Source organism: Engystomops pustulosus, chromosome 10 (genome assembly GCF_040894005.1).
Source record: "Engystomops pustulosus chromosome 10, aEngPut4.maternal, whole genome shotgun sequence".
NCBI classification, from domain to species: Eukaryota; Metazoa; Chordata; class Amphibia; order Anura; family Leptodactylidae; genus Engystomops; species Engystomops pustulosus.
The window spans coordinates 30,486,762-30,504,018 of NC_092420.1; the positions used below are offsets into that span (position 1 = coordinate 30,486,762).

Below are 17,257 nucleotides of genomic sequence, written 5' to 3' on the forward strand. Positions count from 1 at the left end.
TTGTGACAGGACAGATTGAGCCAATCCATTCCAGGGTTTTACTTCTCATCAGTGCTGAGCAGTGAACTGGGAAGATATGATTGATTAATTCCCAATTGATGTCATTGGCTTAAATTCAGCTTCCTACAAAAAGTTGGTAGTGTAGGCTCCATAAATTAGGAAAACAAATACCTTTCCAAATTTGTGGCATTGCACAATGAGGCTTTGTTAAGGCCTGTAGAAAGGAATCTCTGACCAGGACAAATCCAACTATGTTTTGGATGGTTTTAAACTGTGCAGGCTACTTTCTTGCCTCCCACACGGCATAGCATTTACATGTTTTAATAAACTTAGCCATAGAAGGGCTTTCTTTTTGTGGGACAAGTTGTATTTTTAATGGTACTATGATTTGTAGCAAATATTGTATGGAGAAACTTTTCAAAAATGATTTGGGGTGTACTAGGAAAAAAAATAAATTCTAACATAAGTTTTGGGATTGTCTTACATAACATTTACTTGTAAGGTAAAAATGACACATTGTAAAGGTCACTAAGATGACAGCAGTTAATACATTTTTATCGTGTTTCACTACTTTTCCAATATTTGTTTAAAATGCTATGTGTTCCCACACTCTTACACACATTTCCTTTTATAATTTTTTTAAGGACTTGTTTTTTGCAAGGTAAGCTGTGGTTTTTATTATTGCCATATTGGGATATATATAATGTCTAGATCACATTCTACACTATTTTGTTGGGAATCATTTACATGTTATCTTTCTTTAACAGCATTTACTATTTTGTTATTGTTTAATTTTTTCCTGTAAAACAAGTGTTTTATACTTTAAATTTTTTGTGTTTTTATACATGCGTTCTTATAAAGCTGCTGTATTTTAGTCAAACAAGGGGCAGTGAACCTACATACATTCTCCTATCCTGCAGCGTGTTTTGTTTTTACCATCATCCTATACGCGTAAGTGGGAGTACAAAGATAGCAGACCTGAGGGTATTTAGCAGAACCCCTGTAACAATGACATTTTCTTTGGGACATAATGAACAAAAAGTTGAACTAGTTGTGCATTAAAATTTTAAATCAATTGTTATGATGATCTTTTGAGTAGTAAATATTGCTCTTGATGCTTCCATTTGACCCCAGTCATGGATATTTGTATGGTTTGCATTGTACAACGTGTTCAAATAAAGTTTTTCATTTTGTACTTATTTTTGTGAGTTTTAGTATAATACAGTACAGCTTTACCTAAAAGACGTTATCCATTCACAACAATTGATCGGCTATAATTTGCTGATTGGTGGGGCCCCCTTTTACCCCAAACTAATGGAGCATAAGGTTGGAGTCACATGCTGCTGCTTCATTCACTATAGAACTGACAGTAGATAGCGCATCTGCGACCAGTTGCTCTGTTCATTTGGGATACGGTCAGAAATCTGTCCAGCAACCGCGCAACCACAACCAGGCTTGGCGCTGTCAATCATAGGCTCTGGGGGTGGTTTTCCAGCACAGAAGCCTGAAACCTGTTCCCATCAGAACAGTTTGCGAGTTATGGACAACCCCTTTTAAATGGCATCAGACTATTATTACCATGTTATTACCATGTAGCAGTGAGGAACACGACGGCCATACAGAGAGGGACACTACCCTCATACAGAGAGGGACACTACCCCCATACAGTGAGGGACACTACCGCCATACAGTGAGGGACACTACCGCCATACAGTGAGGAACACTACTGCCATACAGTGAGGAATACTACCCCCATACAGTGAGGAACACTACCCCCATATAGTAAGGAACACTACCGCCATACAGTGAGGAATACTACTGCCATACAGTGAGGAACACTACCGCCATACAGTGAGGAACACTACCCCCATACAGTGAGGAATACTACCCCCATACAGTGAGGAACACTACCACCATACAGTGAGGAATACTACTGCCATACAGTGAGAAACACTACTGCCATACAGTGAGGAATACTACTGGCATACAGTGAGGAACACTACCCCCATACAGTGAGAAACACTACCCCCATACAGTGAGGAACACTACCGCCATACAGTGAGGAACACTACCCCCATACAGTGAGGGATACTACTGCCATACAGTGAGGAACACTACCGCCATACAGTGAGAAACACTACCCCCATATAGTGAGGAATACTATCGCCATACAGTGAGGAACACTACCCCCATACAGTGAGGAATACTACCCCCATACGGTGAGGAACACTACCCCCATACAGTGAGGGACACTACCCCCATACAGTAAGGAACACTACCCCCATCCAGTGAGGGATACTACTGCCATACAGTGAGGAATACTACCTCCATACAGTGAGGAATACTACCGTCATACAGTGAGGAACACTACCCCCATACAGTGAGGAATACTATCGCCATACAGTGAGGAACACTACCCCCATACAGTAAGGAATACTACCCCCATACATTGAGGAACACTGCCGCCATACAGTGAGGAATACTACTGCCATACAGTGAGGAACACTACCCCCATACAGTGAGGAACACTACCTCCATACAGTGAGGAATACTACCCCCATACAGTGAGGAATACTACTGCCATACAGTGAGGAATACTATTGCCATACAGTGAGGAACACTACCGCCATACAGTGAGGAACACTACCGCCATATAGGGGGGAACACTACCCCCATATAGTGAGGAACACTCCCGCCATACAGTGAGGAATACTACCGCCATACAGTGAGGAATACTCCCCTCATACAGTGAGGAACACTACCGCCATACAGTGAGGAATACTATCGCCATACAGTGAGGAATACTACCCCCATACAGTGAGGAACACTACCCCCATACAGTGAGGAACACTACTCCCATACAGTGAGGAACACTACCCTCATACAGTGAGGAACACTGCAGTCATATAGTGAGGAACACTGCAGTCATATAGTGAGGGACACTACCGCCATACAGTGAGGAACACTACCCCCATACAGTGAGGAACACTACTGCCATACAGTGAGGAATACTACCCCCATACAGTGGGGAACACTACCGCCATTCAGTGAGGAATACTCCCCCCATACAGTGCGGAACACTACTGCCATACAGTGAGGAACAATACCCCCACACAGTGAGGATCACTACCCCCATACAGTGAGAAACACTACTGCCATACAGTGAGAAACACTACTGCCATACAGTGAGGAACACTACCGCCATACAGTGAGGAACACTATTGCCATACAGTGAGGGACACTACCCCCATACAGTGAGGGACACTACCCCCATACAGTGAGAAACACTACCGCCATACAGTGAGGAATACTACCCCCATACAGTAAGGAACACTACCCCCATACAGTGAGGATCACCACCCCTATACAGTGAGGGACACTACCCCCATAGAGTGAGGGACACTACCCCCATACAGTGAGAAACACTACCGCCATACAGTGAGGAATACTACCCCCATACAGTAAGGAACACTACCCCCATACAGTGAGGATCACCACCCCCATACAGTAAGGAACACTACCCCCATACAGTGAGGAATACTACCCCCATACAGTGAGGAAAACTACCCCCATACAGTGAGAAACACTACCCCCATCCAGTGAGGAATACTCCCCCCATACAGTGAGGAACACTACTGCCATACAGTGAGGAACACTACCGCCATACAGTGAGGAATATTACCCCCATACAGTGAGGAACACTGCCCCCATACAGTGAGGATCACTACCGCCATACAGTGAGGGATACTACTGCCATACAGTGAGGAATACTACCCCCATACAGTGAGGAACACTACCGCCATAAAGTGAGGAACACTACCCCCATACAGTGAGGAATACTATCGCCATACAGTGAGGAACACTACCCCCATACAGTGAGAAACACTACCCCCATCCAGTGAGGAATACTCCCCCATACAGTGAGGAACACTACCCCCATACAGTGAGGAACACTACCCCCATACAGTGAGGAACACTACCCCCATACAGTGAGGGACACTACCCCCATACAGTGAGGAACACTACCGCCATACAGTGAGGGACACTACCCCCATACAGTGAGGGACACTATCCCCATACAGTGAGGGACACTACCCCCATACAGTGAGGATCACTACTGCCATACAGTGAGGAATACTTCTGCCATACAGTGAGGAACACTACCCCCATACAATTGTGAACACTACCCCCATACAGTGAGGGACACTACCCCCATACAGTGAGGAACACTACCCCCATACAGTGAGGATCACCACCCCCATACAGTAAGGAACACTACCCCCATATAGTGAGGAATACTACCCCCATACACGGAGGAACACTACCCCCATACAGTGAGAAACACTACCCCAATCCAGTGAGGAATACTACCCCCATACATTAAGGAACACTACCCCTATACAGTGAGAAACACTACCCCCATACAGTGAGGAACACTACCCCCATACAGTGAGGAACACTACCTCCATACAGTGAGGAACACTACCTCCATACAGTGAGGGACACTACCCCCATACATTGAGAAACACTACCCCCATCCAGTGAGGAATACTACCCCCATCCAGTGAGGAATACTACCCCCATACAGTAAGGAACACTACACGCCATACAGTGAGGAACACTACCTCCATACAGTGAGGAACACTACCTCCATACAGTGAGGAACACTACCCCCATACAGTGAGGAACACGTTGTGCTTGCGGCCATTTTGCTAATAAAGGGTAAACAAAAAGATTTAAGTTTTCCTGAAATTCTAAACAAATTTAGAATCGCTAGAATCGATTCACCCATCTCTACTGGCTAGCTACATACTGGGGGCATAGGCGGGCTGCCTGACTAGCTATATACTGTCTCGAGGGTTTGACTGATGCATTTTCCACCCTCGGCTTATACTCAAGTCAATAAGTTTTCCCAGTTTTTTGTGTTAAAAATAGGTACTTGGCTTATACTCAGGTCGGCTTATGAATATACGGTATGTATATTTTTTGTACATTGATACAGAAGTCTGCTTTGGGGCCCAGCCTCTACTAGTTACTTCTCTGCAGATGACTTATAGGTTGGGTTTATAAGTCTCTGTGAAGGAGATGCTAATGGGATGCAAAGCAGCCATGAAAAGGGGATATTATATCCGCTTTTTTGTGTGTATGGAACCTAAAGTTCAACAGACTTTCTGGGGGGAATGGAGCTGAAGTGCTTATGTGCCTTCTACAGTTATACTATGTACAAGGGTTGTGAGACATTCACATGGACGTGTGCACTAGGCCCATCAATGTGGTAAAAGGGGTCCACAGCATGTTCTTATACTGTGGATATTACTGAGATATGTGTATTCAGCAATGGCCTGTGCTCCCTGTCCTCTTGCCCATGCTTCGCACATACATCATTGTTCTTTATGTGTGTGTTTTGTACCAGGTTTGCTGTCTGTTTTGCATGCTAAGTATTCATGTCCCAAAGGACTCCTGCTCTATTCCAAAACAGCCAGAGGGGCAGAGAAGGACTGATCTGTGGGGAGCTTGGGGACGTGTCAACAGCCGCCGTGTGCGCAATGTGGTGTAAGGTCTGTGTAACTGGTACACAATGTCCCAGCAGCACAAGTGGCAGCTGTACGTCCAGGTGACCTCCAGAAACAAAGAGAATGTCACTGGATCTTCCCCTTCCTAATTCCCCAAATGCCATCATGGAAAAGCCCCCAAAAGAACTGAGCCAGGTAAGCAATGGAAAAAATAAATGTCAAGCAGGATTAGAAACTTCTAATGACACGGTAAGGGATGAACAGATGTAGCAGGGCTGAATTTGTCATTGATCTCTGTGTTACCTTCCTCTCACCTAGTGATATTGCAGTGTGTAGGGATCGGTTACAAAATCAGCTCTGCTGCGTAGAGCGATATGGAAGAGCATACAGACGGAACGGTTGGTAAAGTTTACACAGGGAAATGCATTTATTTAAAGTTTCACTGTACAATTCTGGAATTGCATCAAAAAACATAGAAATTATATTTTTTTTGCAGTACAACTTTGAATCAGTTTTAACCACCCCATCAGAGAAGGCTCTTACGGTCTGTAATATTTCCATCTTAATGCACATCCAAATTGTCATTGTCTTGATAAAACAAGGTCTTGAGTTTGATATTGTATTCCTTTCAATCAATATTGTGCACTATAACAAACACAAGAAAGGGAAACAATTGTTTACTTCAAACTTTTGCGCAAATTCCAAAGATCCCTTTAAATGTCCATCATTTTCAGGCACAAAAACCCATGACAACCAAAAATCCAATGGTCACAGTTAAAAAAAAATTGCACTTAGAAAATAAACCTGTAGCGACTTACTTGCAAATTCAACTTAAGAACAATCATACAGAACCTGTCTTATACATACCGTATATAATTAATCCATCTCCTCTTCTCACAAATGTACAATGTACAGCAAAATGTTTTTTCCTAATACAAAACCTAGTATTGTATATTAGACACAAGGGACCGCCGCAGCCATCAGCACATATTGCAAGAAGCCGCTTCCCTACAATTGGCACGGCGCTGACTCAGGCTGTGCGGCACATCTGTGCGGTATTATATATCTTCACATTGTATACACATTTACTGTACAGGTGAAATGGGATTGTATGTGGAGTTCCACATCTGTCATGCTGTCATGTGTTTGTGCTGAGCAAGCAATCCTTACTCCTCAACCTTTGTATAGCTCTGGATCTCTGGTTAATCATTTGTCACTATGAAGCATGAACGACACAAAGCATCTCAGAAATCATCTCTAACCCAAAAAATAGAGACAGGCACTAGAAGGTCAGAATCAAACCCTGCAGTAGAGAGTCTTACCACCACAATACGCCTTATAGCACTCATAGAATCCTTGAAATTATTCATAGCTTTTAATGATCTATAAACCTAGGTATATGGCGACATTATAACAGCACTATATTGTGTTATTATTTAGACACTATATAATAGTTCATCATTTTACATCTTGTATGGTGGTATAATAAGGGTATTGTATAGTATGATTATTAAGAAGGTACTATTTAGTGCTTTTGTTAAAGCTGGTCATCTTATGGCGGCATTATTACAGCACAATATTGTGTTATTATTTAGACACTATATAATTGTTCATCATTTTACATCTTGTATGGCAGTATATTAAGGGTACTGTATAGTATGATTATTGAGAAGGTACTATTGTTAGTGCTTTTGTTAAATCTGATAATCTGTGGCGGTATTATTTTGACTGTTGACTTGGAATACAAATGCACATTGCAAAAATCTGACATGTATTTGCATTGGCATCTGCAGCAATATTAGAGTTTATGCTCCGCATGTATGTAAGCGGCTTGTAAAGGCTTACCACTGCGGTAAAAAGCTATTTATGCCTCTAAAATGTGGCGAGTATCCACATGTTGCTTCGCTTCTGTGAGCTGTAAATGTGCACTTTATCTATAGAGACCATGAAGTTATTTGAAGGTAAAAGGACTTGCATTTTAAGCATCTTAGGGGTGATTTGGGTTGTTATCGCTGTGTTATTTGGAGCCTGTTTTGTTCCGGGCTAGTGTTTGCTTGCATGTACAAGGCAGTCCCCGGGTTACATACAAGATAGGTTCTGTAGGTTTTTTCTTAAGTTGAATTTGTATGTCAGAACTGTATACTTTATCATTGTAACCCAGCCAATTTTTTTGGTCTCTGTGACAATTGGATTTTAAAAATGTTTGATTGTTATAAGAAACAGGATTAACAATAAAGCTTCATTACAGACACATTTAATAACTGTTATATCTGTTTATTGTAACCAATAATTGTAACCAATTTCCAGAGGTCTGTTTGTAACTAGGGGTCGTATGTAAGTCAGGTGTTCTTAAGTAGGGGACCGACTGTATTTTAGCCCAATGAAAAAAGATAAAGCATAACATAAGGCTTTGTAGCTGGAAGAACCAAAATCTTTAGTACTGGTTTATTTGATTACCCTGATTCCACAAAGCGGCTTCTGGATGTATTTCCCCCAGTTGAACTTGAATTTTTTTAATTGAAAAATTTGCAGGGATTTGCTATGTGCCGTACCTGTCCATTCTAGTGCCATAATCTTTTCTTCTTTTTTTTTGTGTGTCATGCGCCAAATTTATAATGTGTCGGAGCTACAATAAACTAATTTTTCCGATATTCATGCTTTTTGTTGCTTAATTTAATTTGGTCACAGCTCTACAATTCTGACACTTCTAGACAGTTCTAGTTTCCTGACACTTTTATTTGGTGCATAAGACAAACAAAATGCAAGTCTGTCAACTTTTAAAACCATTTATGAATGTGACTTGCATTTCTGGTGCTCCTAAAATTGGGCGCCAAAAAACAACTAAAATAAATAGCGCCAAAAATAATAAATGCTCCCCATTGGGTTTTATCTGTGTGGTTGTGTTTTTCCATATTGTCCTGTCTTATAAATAATAATAATAATATAATATTCACAGGCAAAGATGTAATTTCTATTGTTTTGAGTTACCATTAGGATAAAAACATTCACAACAAGAAATATAAAACTAGCATTGATAATTCTTTGTTCCTGCAGTGTATTCTGTGTGTGAGCAGGGGTCTGCATGTTCTAGTATGGTCCTAGAATAAAAGAAAGAAAAAAACATTTAAAAATATAAAGTAAAATAAAAACAAAAAGATAAATACTTTCCATTGAGAGACTCCAGGCCCATTAACACCTATGGAGCCCGGAGCTCCTCAAGCTCGTTTGCATAATTTTAGAAGCCTTTTTTTGTTAAAACTAGGGGCTAAGAAGAGCGGATCCTACCAGGGGGGGCACACACCAGTATGTCAGTGTGCTTGGTTTACAATCCTTCATCCTGGTGGTAGATGTCCTTTAACTAGCTGCAACAATGAAAATTTTATATTAGGAAAAAATTGGGGTCCAAAACTGAATGCATATTGAGGTGGGTTTAAATATAATGTGAACCCCTTTAATTCTACTAGGTTGATCTTCAGTGATGGACACTGTAGACTCCCCTCTCCCACTGGCTTATGGTTAGAGCACCACTTGTGCTTTCCACGGCAGCTCTTTAGGCTCAATGGATGAATCCGGAACTGGGGATTTCTTACATTCTCTTACTGGTAATACTAGTTTTTCACCCTCTTATAATCTCTCCTGCCAGTTTCTTGGCTGATAAGTTTTGTAAAACATCTGGAAGGAGAAGTCATATTTTTTGTGTTAATGAATTCATCAATTAATCAAAAGTTACGGAATCTTTCATTGAACACGATGTGCTGCCTTACTGGAGGAAATCCCTGAGCACAAGTGAGTAACGCTGTATTAGGTCAATTCCCACCGGCGCAATCCATGACAAAAGTGATAGTTTAATAACACGCACAGCTCCGGCAGCAGCTGCTTAGTGCCGGAGGGAACAATCTGAGAATGAAGAGCAGATCTTTATGGTGAATGCACAGATGAGTGAGTGTATCTGCTCCGCAATAACAGTGTCATATGCTCCGCTACATGTCATGGAGATTACAAGTATTACTCACAGACGGAGTCAAAATCCTATCCCTGCCCTGAGCGGGATAATCTATAGAGGAAATGTATCTATATCATTAGTAGCCGGCAAGAAGGATTAGACAGAGTGCGCTTTTCAATTGACTTCATGGCCTAAGGGAGAAAAAGACGTTCAATAAGACCAATAATGAAGACTGATATAGCCACACTGTCCTTTAGTAGGGCATACCTCGGGGTAATCCCTTTCCTTTAGGGGTATTCCCATCATAGGCTTTTATTACGTAATATCTTCCATTCCATTTCTGAAAGGATTATCTCTGGGAATTGCAGGTATCTAGAGGATGACCCTTACAGAGAAGTATTGTAGTATATTAAATCACATGATAAAGAACCTTTTGGATACAATGAAAAAAGGTCAACAGGAATTACGAAACGAAAAACAGATTTTTGATATAACACTTTATATTGTCCAAACACACTGTACTATTAAACTTATTATTCTTCCATACACTCCAAAAAATAGTTAATTTCCAAATTGTTTTTTTATATGACCCAAAAAATAGGACAAAGAGGGAATCACAAAATCACTAACAGTAAAATGGTCATAATTAAAATTTTTAAAAAGATTTTGGAACTTGGCAACACAATGGTAATGTATTCAAATTATGGTGAATTTTATTCATTCATGTATTCATATAAGCAGAATGTTGTACAAAGCCCATAAAAACCTGCAGCACTGCATAGATTTGCAGGTGTGTGAAGTTTTATAGGTTTTAAAGGTTTTTTTATATAGTCTCCACTAAGAACAACGGCACACGACCGGGAAAAGGCAATCGTGAATAATGGATCTTTTGCTGGACGGATTTTATGGACAAGACAGACGATATGGATATGTATGATGCAAGGATTCCCTTCCTCCCGGCAGAAGAACAGCGCGGAACTGTGAACATGATAACAGGGACTGAGAAGAAGGGACTCCGTGCACCTTTTATCACTTGCACCAATTGTCCCAAAAACAAGCTGCCTCATCACATGACAACCTGGGTTTAATTTATTTAGCTCACTCAATCTTGCGCTCACCTTTCATTCAGGTCACAAATTGGGCTGTCTTACAATGTAACAAAAGAAGTGTGGTTTTCATCTCGGAAAACCTATCTGCTTATTTCCCAGAATTCCCTAGTGGAGCATTAATGGCTATAAGTCTCCAAACCCCTGCAAGGCGAATTGGCAAAGTCTCGATAAGGAGAACTCTTACTCCCTGACCCTATTCAAAAGCCTCTCACTCAGCTCAACCAGTTCCCTACGCTGTACTGAAGAGATACAACCACGTCTAAACAGTGTTGTCTATAGTTGGGAATCTGTTCCTTCTGGTATAGATATACTGGTTTGGTTTTAATCCCACATCATTCGGCTTCTTGAAAGTCATGCTTGATGGAAGGGTTTTCCTCGTCTAATCCTGGCAAATGTAATATTAACTTATATCCATGAAACAGGACACTTTACAGTCCATTTTTTCACTGAACCATCATGGTTGTGTGCCCCATTTTGGGAAAGGGGACATGCAAATAAGTTTTCCTTGATGGATTTGGCATTCGTGTACAACAGCTGCTAATCTGAACCACGTTTGTAGGTAGGTACTGAAACTTTAAGAAAAGTTTTGTCCATACGGCCAAGACCTTATGCAAGAAGTAAAAAAAAAGCATTGAGCAATAAAAAAAATCTTTGTAATAACTGTCTCCACTAAAGCCTTCAAGACACTGTTTTTGCTTTTTTTTTTTGGATACAATCATCATTTTACCATTTTACTGATAAGCCAAAGTTATACCAGAAGTTGCTCCAGATGAATGAGCAACTAAATATCATGGGCCATTGTTCTCAATGTCCAGTGCTCAATGTCAAAAGTCAGCGACAAACCCCATGTGGTCAGCAGTACACAGAGAAGATTTTGCATTGCTAATTCAATTTTGCCATATTCTCTTCTCGATCCCGGCTGGTGATTATAACAAGCTTTTCATCAAATGTGAGCCTATTTTAGGCAATTTCGTGATTGCAATTAAAATGGTGACATAATGGTTCTCATCAAGTCACAATCACAGTTGATTTACAGCGCTCAATATTTACATTTTCTTGTGCGCTATTTCCTCCATGCTGAGTAATCAGGAAATTATACCGCAGATAAAACCAGGCATTTTGGGAAAAGTCATTTTTGTACAATGGTGCTGATCAGTAGTTGTTTAGCTGCTAGGAAGAAGTTTACAAAAGAGTAAGATTGTCGTCTATATACAAAGTAAATTAAAAGTTGTCCCCTACTGCTATAACAATGAGATTACTCTATAGGCAAAAGGCGCTGTTCTTTCTGGAAACTTTGATGTCGTCAGAAAACTCACAGACTGGCACGTCCTTCCGCCAAGCTTGGACATGTCCCTAAATGTACGTCACAGGGTCATCAGCATCTCAAGACAATGGGGCACATTTACTTACCCGTCCCGTTGCGATCCCTGAGGTCCATTGTCCGACGAGGATTCTGAGCTGCCGCGATTCACTAAGATCGTGCGTCCGATTTCCTGCATGTGCCGCTCACCCGCTCAGGTCCACCGGAGTTCACCTTCTTCTTCCCAATGTATGTGAGTGCTGATCTTGTGACACAATTTGAATTTAAAATTCTGCGGCCACGCTCCCGATTTGTGTCGCATGAAAGCCGGCGCCCATGCGCCAAAATCCGATCACGTGCGGCAAAAACCCCTGTGCTATTCAGGGCAAATCAGAAATATTCGGGAAACCCAACGGAAATGCATCCGATGGACCCTTAATAAATGTGCCCCAATATTGCTTTGTGATATTGTATATAAAGCGATACGCTACATGAAATCTACCGTGCAAGCCCTGAAATAGGTGAAATAGCTGGGGCACAGCTAAGTGTCGCGCCTCTCTGCCTACTTACGCACCTCCATACCAAGTAGGCATGGAAGGGTGTGACGGTGGATGCAGACCGCAGACAACTATAGCCTGCACTCATTCAGTCTGCGTAATTCTATTCCAGGTCGGACATGGCGTAAAACTGCCCTTCCAGCACTGCACAGCCACCAGGGTTGAAGAATCAGGCGGGTGCCAGGGATCAAGAGGAACATCATGCCAAATCTTCCCCGATGTGTCTACGCTCAGTCCCTTTGGCTTGTTTGGTGACTTGCAACGTTTCACGGGTTGTGTTTGCTTGTTGTAGGGTTGAATTGTTGAGGGCAGATGCGCTGTATTTAGGGCTTAAAATACATAAAGGTACAGATTTGTCCTTTACTACCTTTAAAGGACAAGCTTGGCAATCTCTGTCAGCTCCATAGAGATTAATGGAGCAGAATGGACATGTGCAGCCGTCTGCTTCACTCATCTTGGGAAGCAACGAGGGGGACCAGATCCGGTCAGACCACCCGTTCACATGATCTGTGGGGGTCTCATTATTGGTTTGGTGGGAAAACCCCTTTATAAGACTTATTCATGTTATTTTTTTTTCTAGGTAAAATCTCTCTTTTTGTGCCTTTATCAGTTTTGTTTCCTTCTTCTAGGATTCAGAGTCTCTGGCGGTGGCTGAGAAGAGTCCATGGACATCCAGGGACTGGCTGAGATTTGCTCCGCTCTGGATAATTGTGATTGTAATAGCAGCAGCTGGAGTGACATGGTTCCTTTTAGGTACATTTATCTGTCATCTAAATTACAATCTACAGAAAAATACACTTATTTGTCATATTACTCCTCCATTATTGAGTGCCCAGCTATTTCAGCTCATTCTTCTACATTTCCAGGACAGACTTGACAATTTAAAGAGAATGACATAACTAACTTATCATAGAGGTGGACTTTTTGTATTTTATTAAATATTTTTAGTGGAAAAACAACTTTTCATCCCTGTACGACCGCTTAACTGTATATAGCACATACATACTTCATACATACTGCACTTTCTTTGTGCAGTTTATCCTCTTCTCCTAATCTTCTAAAAAGGCTGCAACTTATACAAAACTTTAACAAGGTAATAATACAACCCTAATAGGGTCACTCATATTACATCATGCACCCCTTCTTATCCACATGCTCCTCCAACCACTGATAAAAAAGGGGTTATAACAGAGGAGAGTGGATACAGTAATGACAGCACCACCCCTCCATCCCATCTAAGCCAGCAGGACATGGGATGTCACAGGAGTCCTGCTGCCTGACTTGACCTGCCAACCCTGCAACCCTTACTATGAGATTGTCACGGATTTTCCCCCCAGGTCCCGCTGTGTCCGCATAGTAAATACTTTGAAAGCCAGAACTCACAGTACAGAATGGCTTCTACAGACATCGGGAGGGAATCCTTTTCAGGGATGTGTCGGGCTTAGCGGAGAGCAGGGACCACGTCATCAGGTTCAGATCTCTATCCATATATGGTCACTGCATCTCCTAGGGTTCCCCAGAGCAGACATCGGGCAGGGAATCCTTTTCAGAGAAGTGTCGGCTAAAGAGAGCAGGGGCCACGTCATCAGGCTCAGATCAGCATCTGTCCATATATGGTCTCCAGGGCTTCCCCAGACACAAGCTCTTTATTTAATTAAATTACATAAAGTCTTGCCCAGGCTGAGATTCGAACCTGGGACCCTCTGCACTGTAGACAGGAGCCTTAACTAACTGAGCTGTAAGCCCAGTTATACAGAGCTAAGGATTTCTGGTAACTAAGAAGTGTTATCTACCACTGTTACACTGTGACACAGACTTAATGCACTGATATACAGAGAGGGATCTTCTCAGAGATTATTATTGTAATTATTGAGACTATTATTATTATTATTATTATTATTATAAATTTTATTATTTTTATTATTATGGAGATGATTATTAATAATAGTAAAAATAATAAAAATCATCTCAATAATAATAATAATAATAATAATAGTCTCAATAATTACAATAATCTCTGAGAAGATCCCTCCCTATATACCAAAGCATTAAATCTGTGTCACAGTGTAACAGTAGTCATAGTTCTTAGTTACCAAAATTCTACACCTTGATAATTACTGAGATTATAGCTCAGTTGGTTGAGGCTCTGTGTCATTATTGTACATGGACACTGCAGGTTCTGGGTTCAAATCCCATAGAGGATAATTTTTTTTTTTTATTGAGATGATTTTTATTATTAAAATATGGCTAAAATTTGGGGCGTGGCCAGGGAGTGATTGGGGGTGTGCCTCAGGGGGATTGCCGCCACGCGTGCCGCCATTTTGTTCCTCTTTCCCTTTCACAAATGTTGGGAGGTATGCATATGTATGTAAAGTTGTGCAGGCATGCCGGGTGCTGGCGATGGCCCTGAGCTAGATGACTTTTGTCACACGACACAAACATTGTGATGTCACATCTATTGGTTGTTTATAGTGTTGCATTGCGACCTGTGACCTTATATGTCAGTGACACGCCACATACACAAAGTCCAAATTTCTGCAGATGTATCACAAGCCACAGTCACATCTCAAAAATCTTGCGCTATAGTAAGTCACAGATGACACAAAGACACGAGTTGCACAGATGTTCTTGATCCTTTGTCCGCTGTATAATAATGCCAAGGTTTTCTCACTCATTGGGGCACATTTACTTACCCGGTCCAGTCGCGGATCCCGCGGTACGTTGTCCGACGAGGATCCGGGTCTGCTGGCATTCACTAAGATTGTGCGCCCGATATCCAGCAGGTGTCGCTGCTGCGCTGAGGTCCGCTGGAGTTCTTTCCGGTGCATGTAAGTGCGTGATCTTGTGACACAAATCGCTTTTTAAATTCTGTCACGTGAAAGCCGTCGCTTATGCGCCACAATCCAATCGCGTGCGCCAAAATCCCGGGGCAATTCAGCGCAAATAGGAAATATTCGGGAAACCCGACGAAAGTGCGGCTTTCGGACCCTTAGTAAATGAGCCCCATTGTGACTATATACACTGTCAATACATCTTTGAAAATATAAAAAGTCTGTAGTAAATTTCTGTTTCTTACAACATAATAGAAGTGGATTTCAAACCAGAACTTACAACCAATAAAATATTTGCCTGCAACCTGCGAATTGTGAGCCACGAACTTACCCGAGACCTCACCAATCCTGAGAGCAATATATTTAAAAGGGAGGCCACTCACTTGACTAAGCTGGTATGGAATTCTCCTTTTTCCTGCAAAATATGCATTTTTGATGTATTTTTTCTTATTTAAAGGAAATGTACCACCAAAATCCATCATAATAAACCAGGGACATTTACTCATTGATCCAGGCACCATCTTATATTTGTTATCCATGGTCTCCAGCCTTCTAAAATAAACTACCAGTGTTACCAGAGCCCTTCTGTGCTGCAGATTCTCAAGTTGTCACACTGTGAAAGTTACTGCGCATTTTTCACTGCGTGCTAAGGGTGTAGTCACATGGGGCGTTTACACTAACTTTATTTAGAAATGCAGAAATACCTGGGGAGTGGCTCGACTCTGTTACATATGTGTTTCTATTGAAATGCATGGGATCAACAACAGGCACTTGGTGTTTTGCATTGTTTATATATTTAAAAAAAAACTCAGTGCTCCGCCCCCAGAAATTTGCATTGTGTTTCTAAATACAATAAAAATGCCAAATGTTACCGCACCCTGAAACTACCTTTGCAGCAGTGAGGTTACATCAGGCAGAGGGAAGAGCAGAAGGCTGATGGAGCAGAGGGGAGGGTGAAACAGTGTAACAGCCTTTGAAGCTGCAGCATTGAGGGGCTCTGGTCACCGCCCCCCCCCCCCAACTCTACAGGCTCATTAGCATAATTTTGATTTTTAGAAGGAAGGAGGCCGTGGATAACAAATACAAGAAGATTACCACAGTAGCACAACGCATGTGCCCTATGTTTCACTTTTCTGGAGTGCAAGGCCTGAAAACGTTGCGATTTCTTGTATAGGTCATTGAATTTTTTGACCCTTTGGTGCCACTTATGCTACTTTTAAAAAAAAGTGGGTGAGAGGGTAGAGAAGGAAATGGCCAGGGCACCTTTATACCATTCCTTTACATGTTATATTCCCATATTTCCTATTTTGAACTGTAATTCGTTTGGAAGTTACGTCCAGGAGTCTTGTATTGTCTTACATTGTTAATGTGTATTGCTCCTCTTACTGTATGTTATGTTTTTAGGTTACTGCTCTCGTCTTGGCTTCAGAACTGGCTGCATATCACAACTCCAGCACAGTCTATGCTTTTGGGTGAGATTTAGATTTAGCTCTGTGGGTATAATGTGGTATTTAGGGATGGTATATTGCCTTGGAGTGAGGGTCTACAAATAAAAAGGGGGAGATTTATCAGAAGTGTCTTAAGAACAGAACTGTTCCAATTGTCCACAGAAACCAATTAAAGCTCCGCTTTCATTTTCCCACAGCTGTTTTTAAAATGAAAGCTGAGCTCTGATTGGTTCCCACAGTTTTACCTCAGGCACTTCTGATAAATCTGTCCCAATATGTCTATTATACAAACCTTTTTCTGAATATTACACTCCACTTTGTCACTTATTTGTTGTTGTCTTTAGAATTATAAAGGAGTATAGTATATAGTAACTATTACATATTATAAAATGGTTTTACATGACTAAGTGACACATACTTTAGGAAACTCTTGTCTATAATTTGTCTCCTAAAATATTGATTGCAGAGCTTGTTAATTAATATTTTTTTTTCTTTTTTTGTATCTAAGTTGCATTTGTCATACCATCCACATACTGTATGTTTCCTGTTTTCCTCT

General features: G+C 41.4%; 1 protein-coding gene across 2 annotated transcripts in view; it reads left to right on the forward strand.

The window, feature by feature from the left end:
- The first annotated feature begins 5,544 nt into the window (after positions 1-5,544).
- Positions 5,545-17,257, forward strand: part of TMPRSS6 (transmembrane serine protease 6) — a 62,695-nt gene continuing 50,982 nt past the window's right edge. The window contains exons 1-4 of one of the 2 annotated variants that reach the window (XM_072127338.1): positions 5,545-5,708; positions 13,052-13,175; positions 15,509-15,648; positions 16,658-16,725. In XM_072127338.1, coding sequence (XP_071983439.1) covers positions 5,637-5,708; positions 13,052-13,175; positions 15,509-15,648; positions 16,658-16,725 — 404 coding nt within the window. In that variant the 5' untranslated portion in view covers positions 5,545-5,636. The remainder of the gene's footprint in view (positions 5,709-13,051; positions 13,176-15,508; positions 15,649-16,657; positions 16,726-17,257) is intronic. The other variant, XM_072127337.1, reaches the window with a different exon arrangement.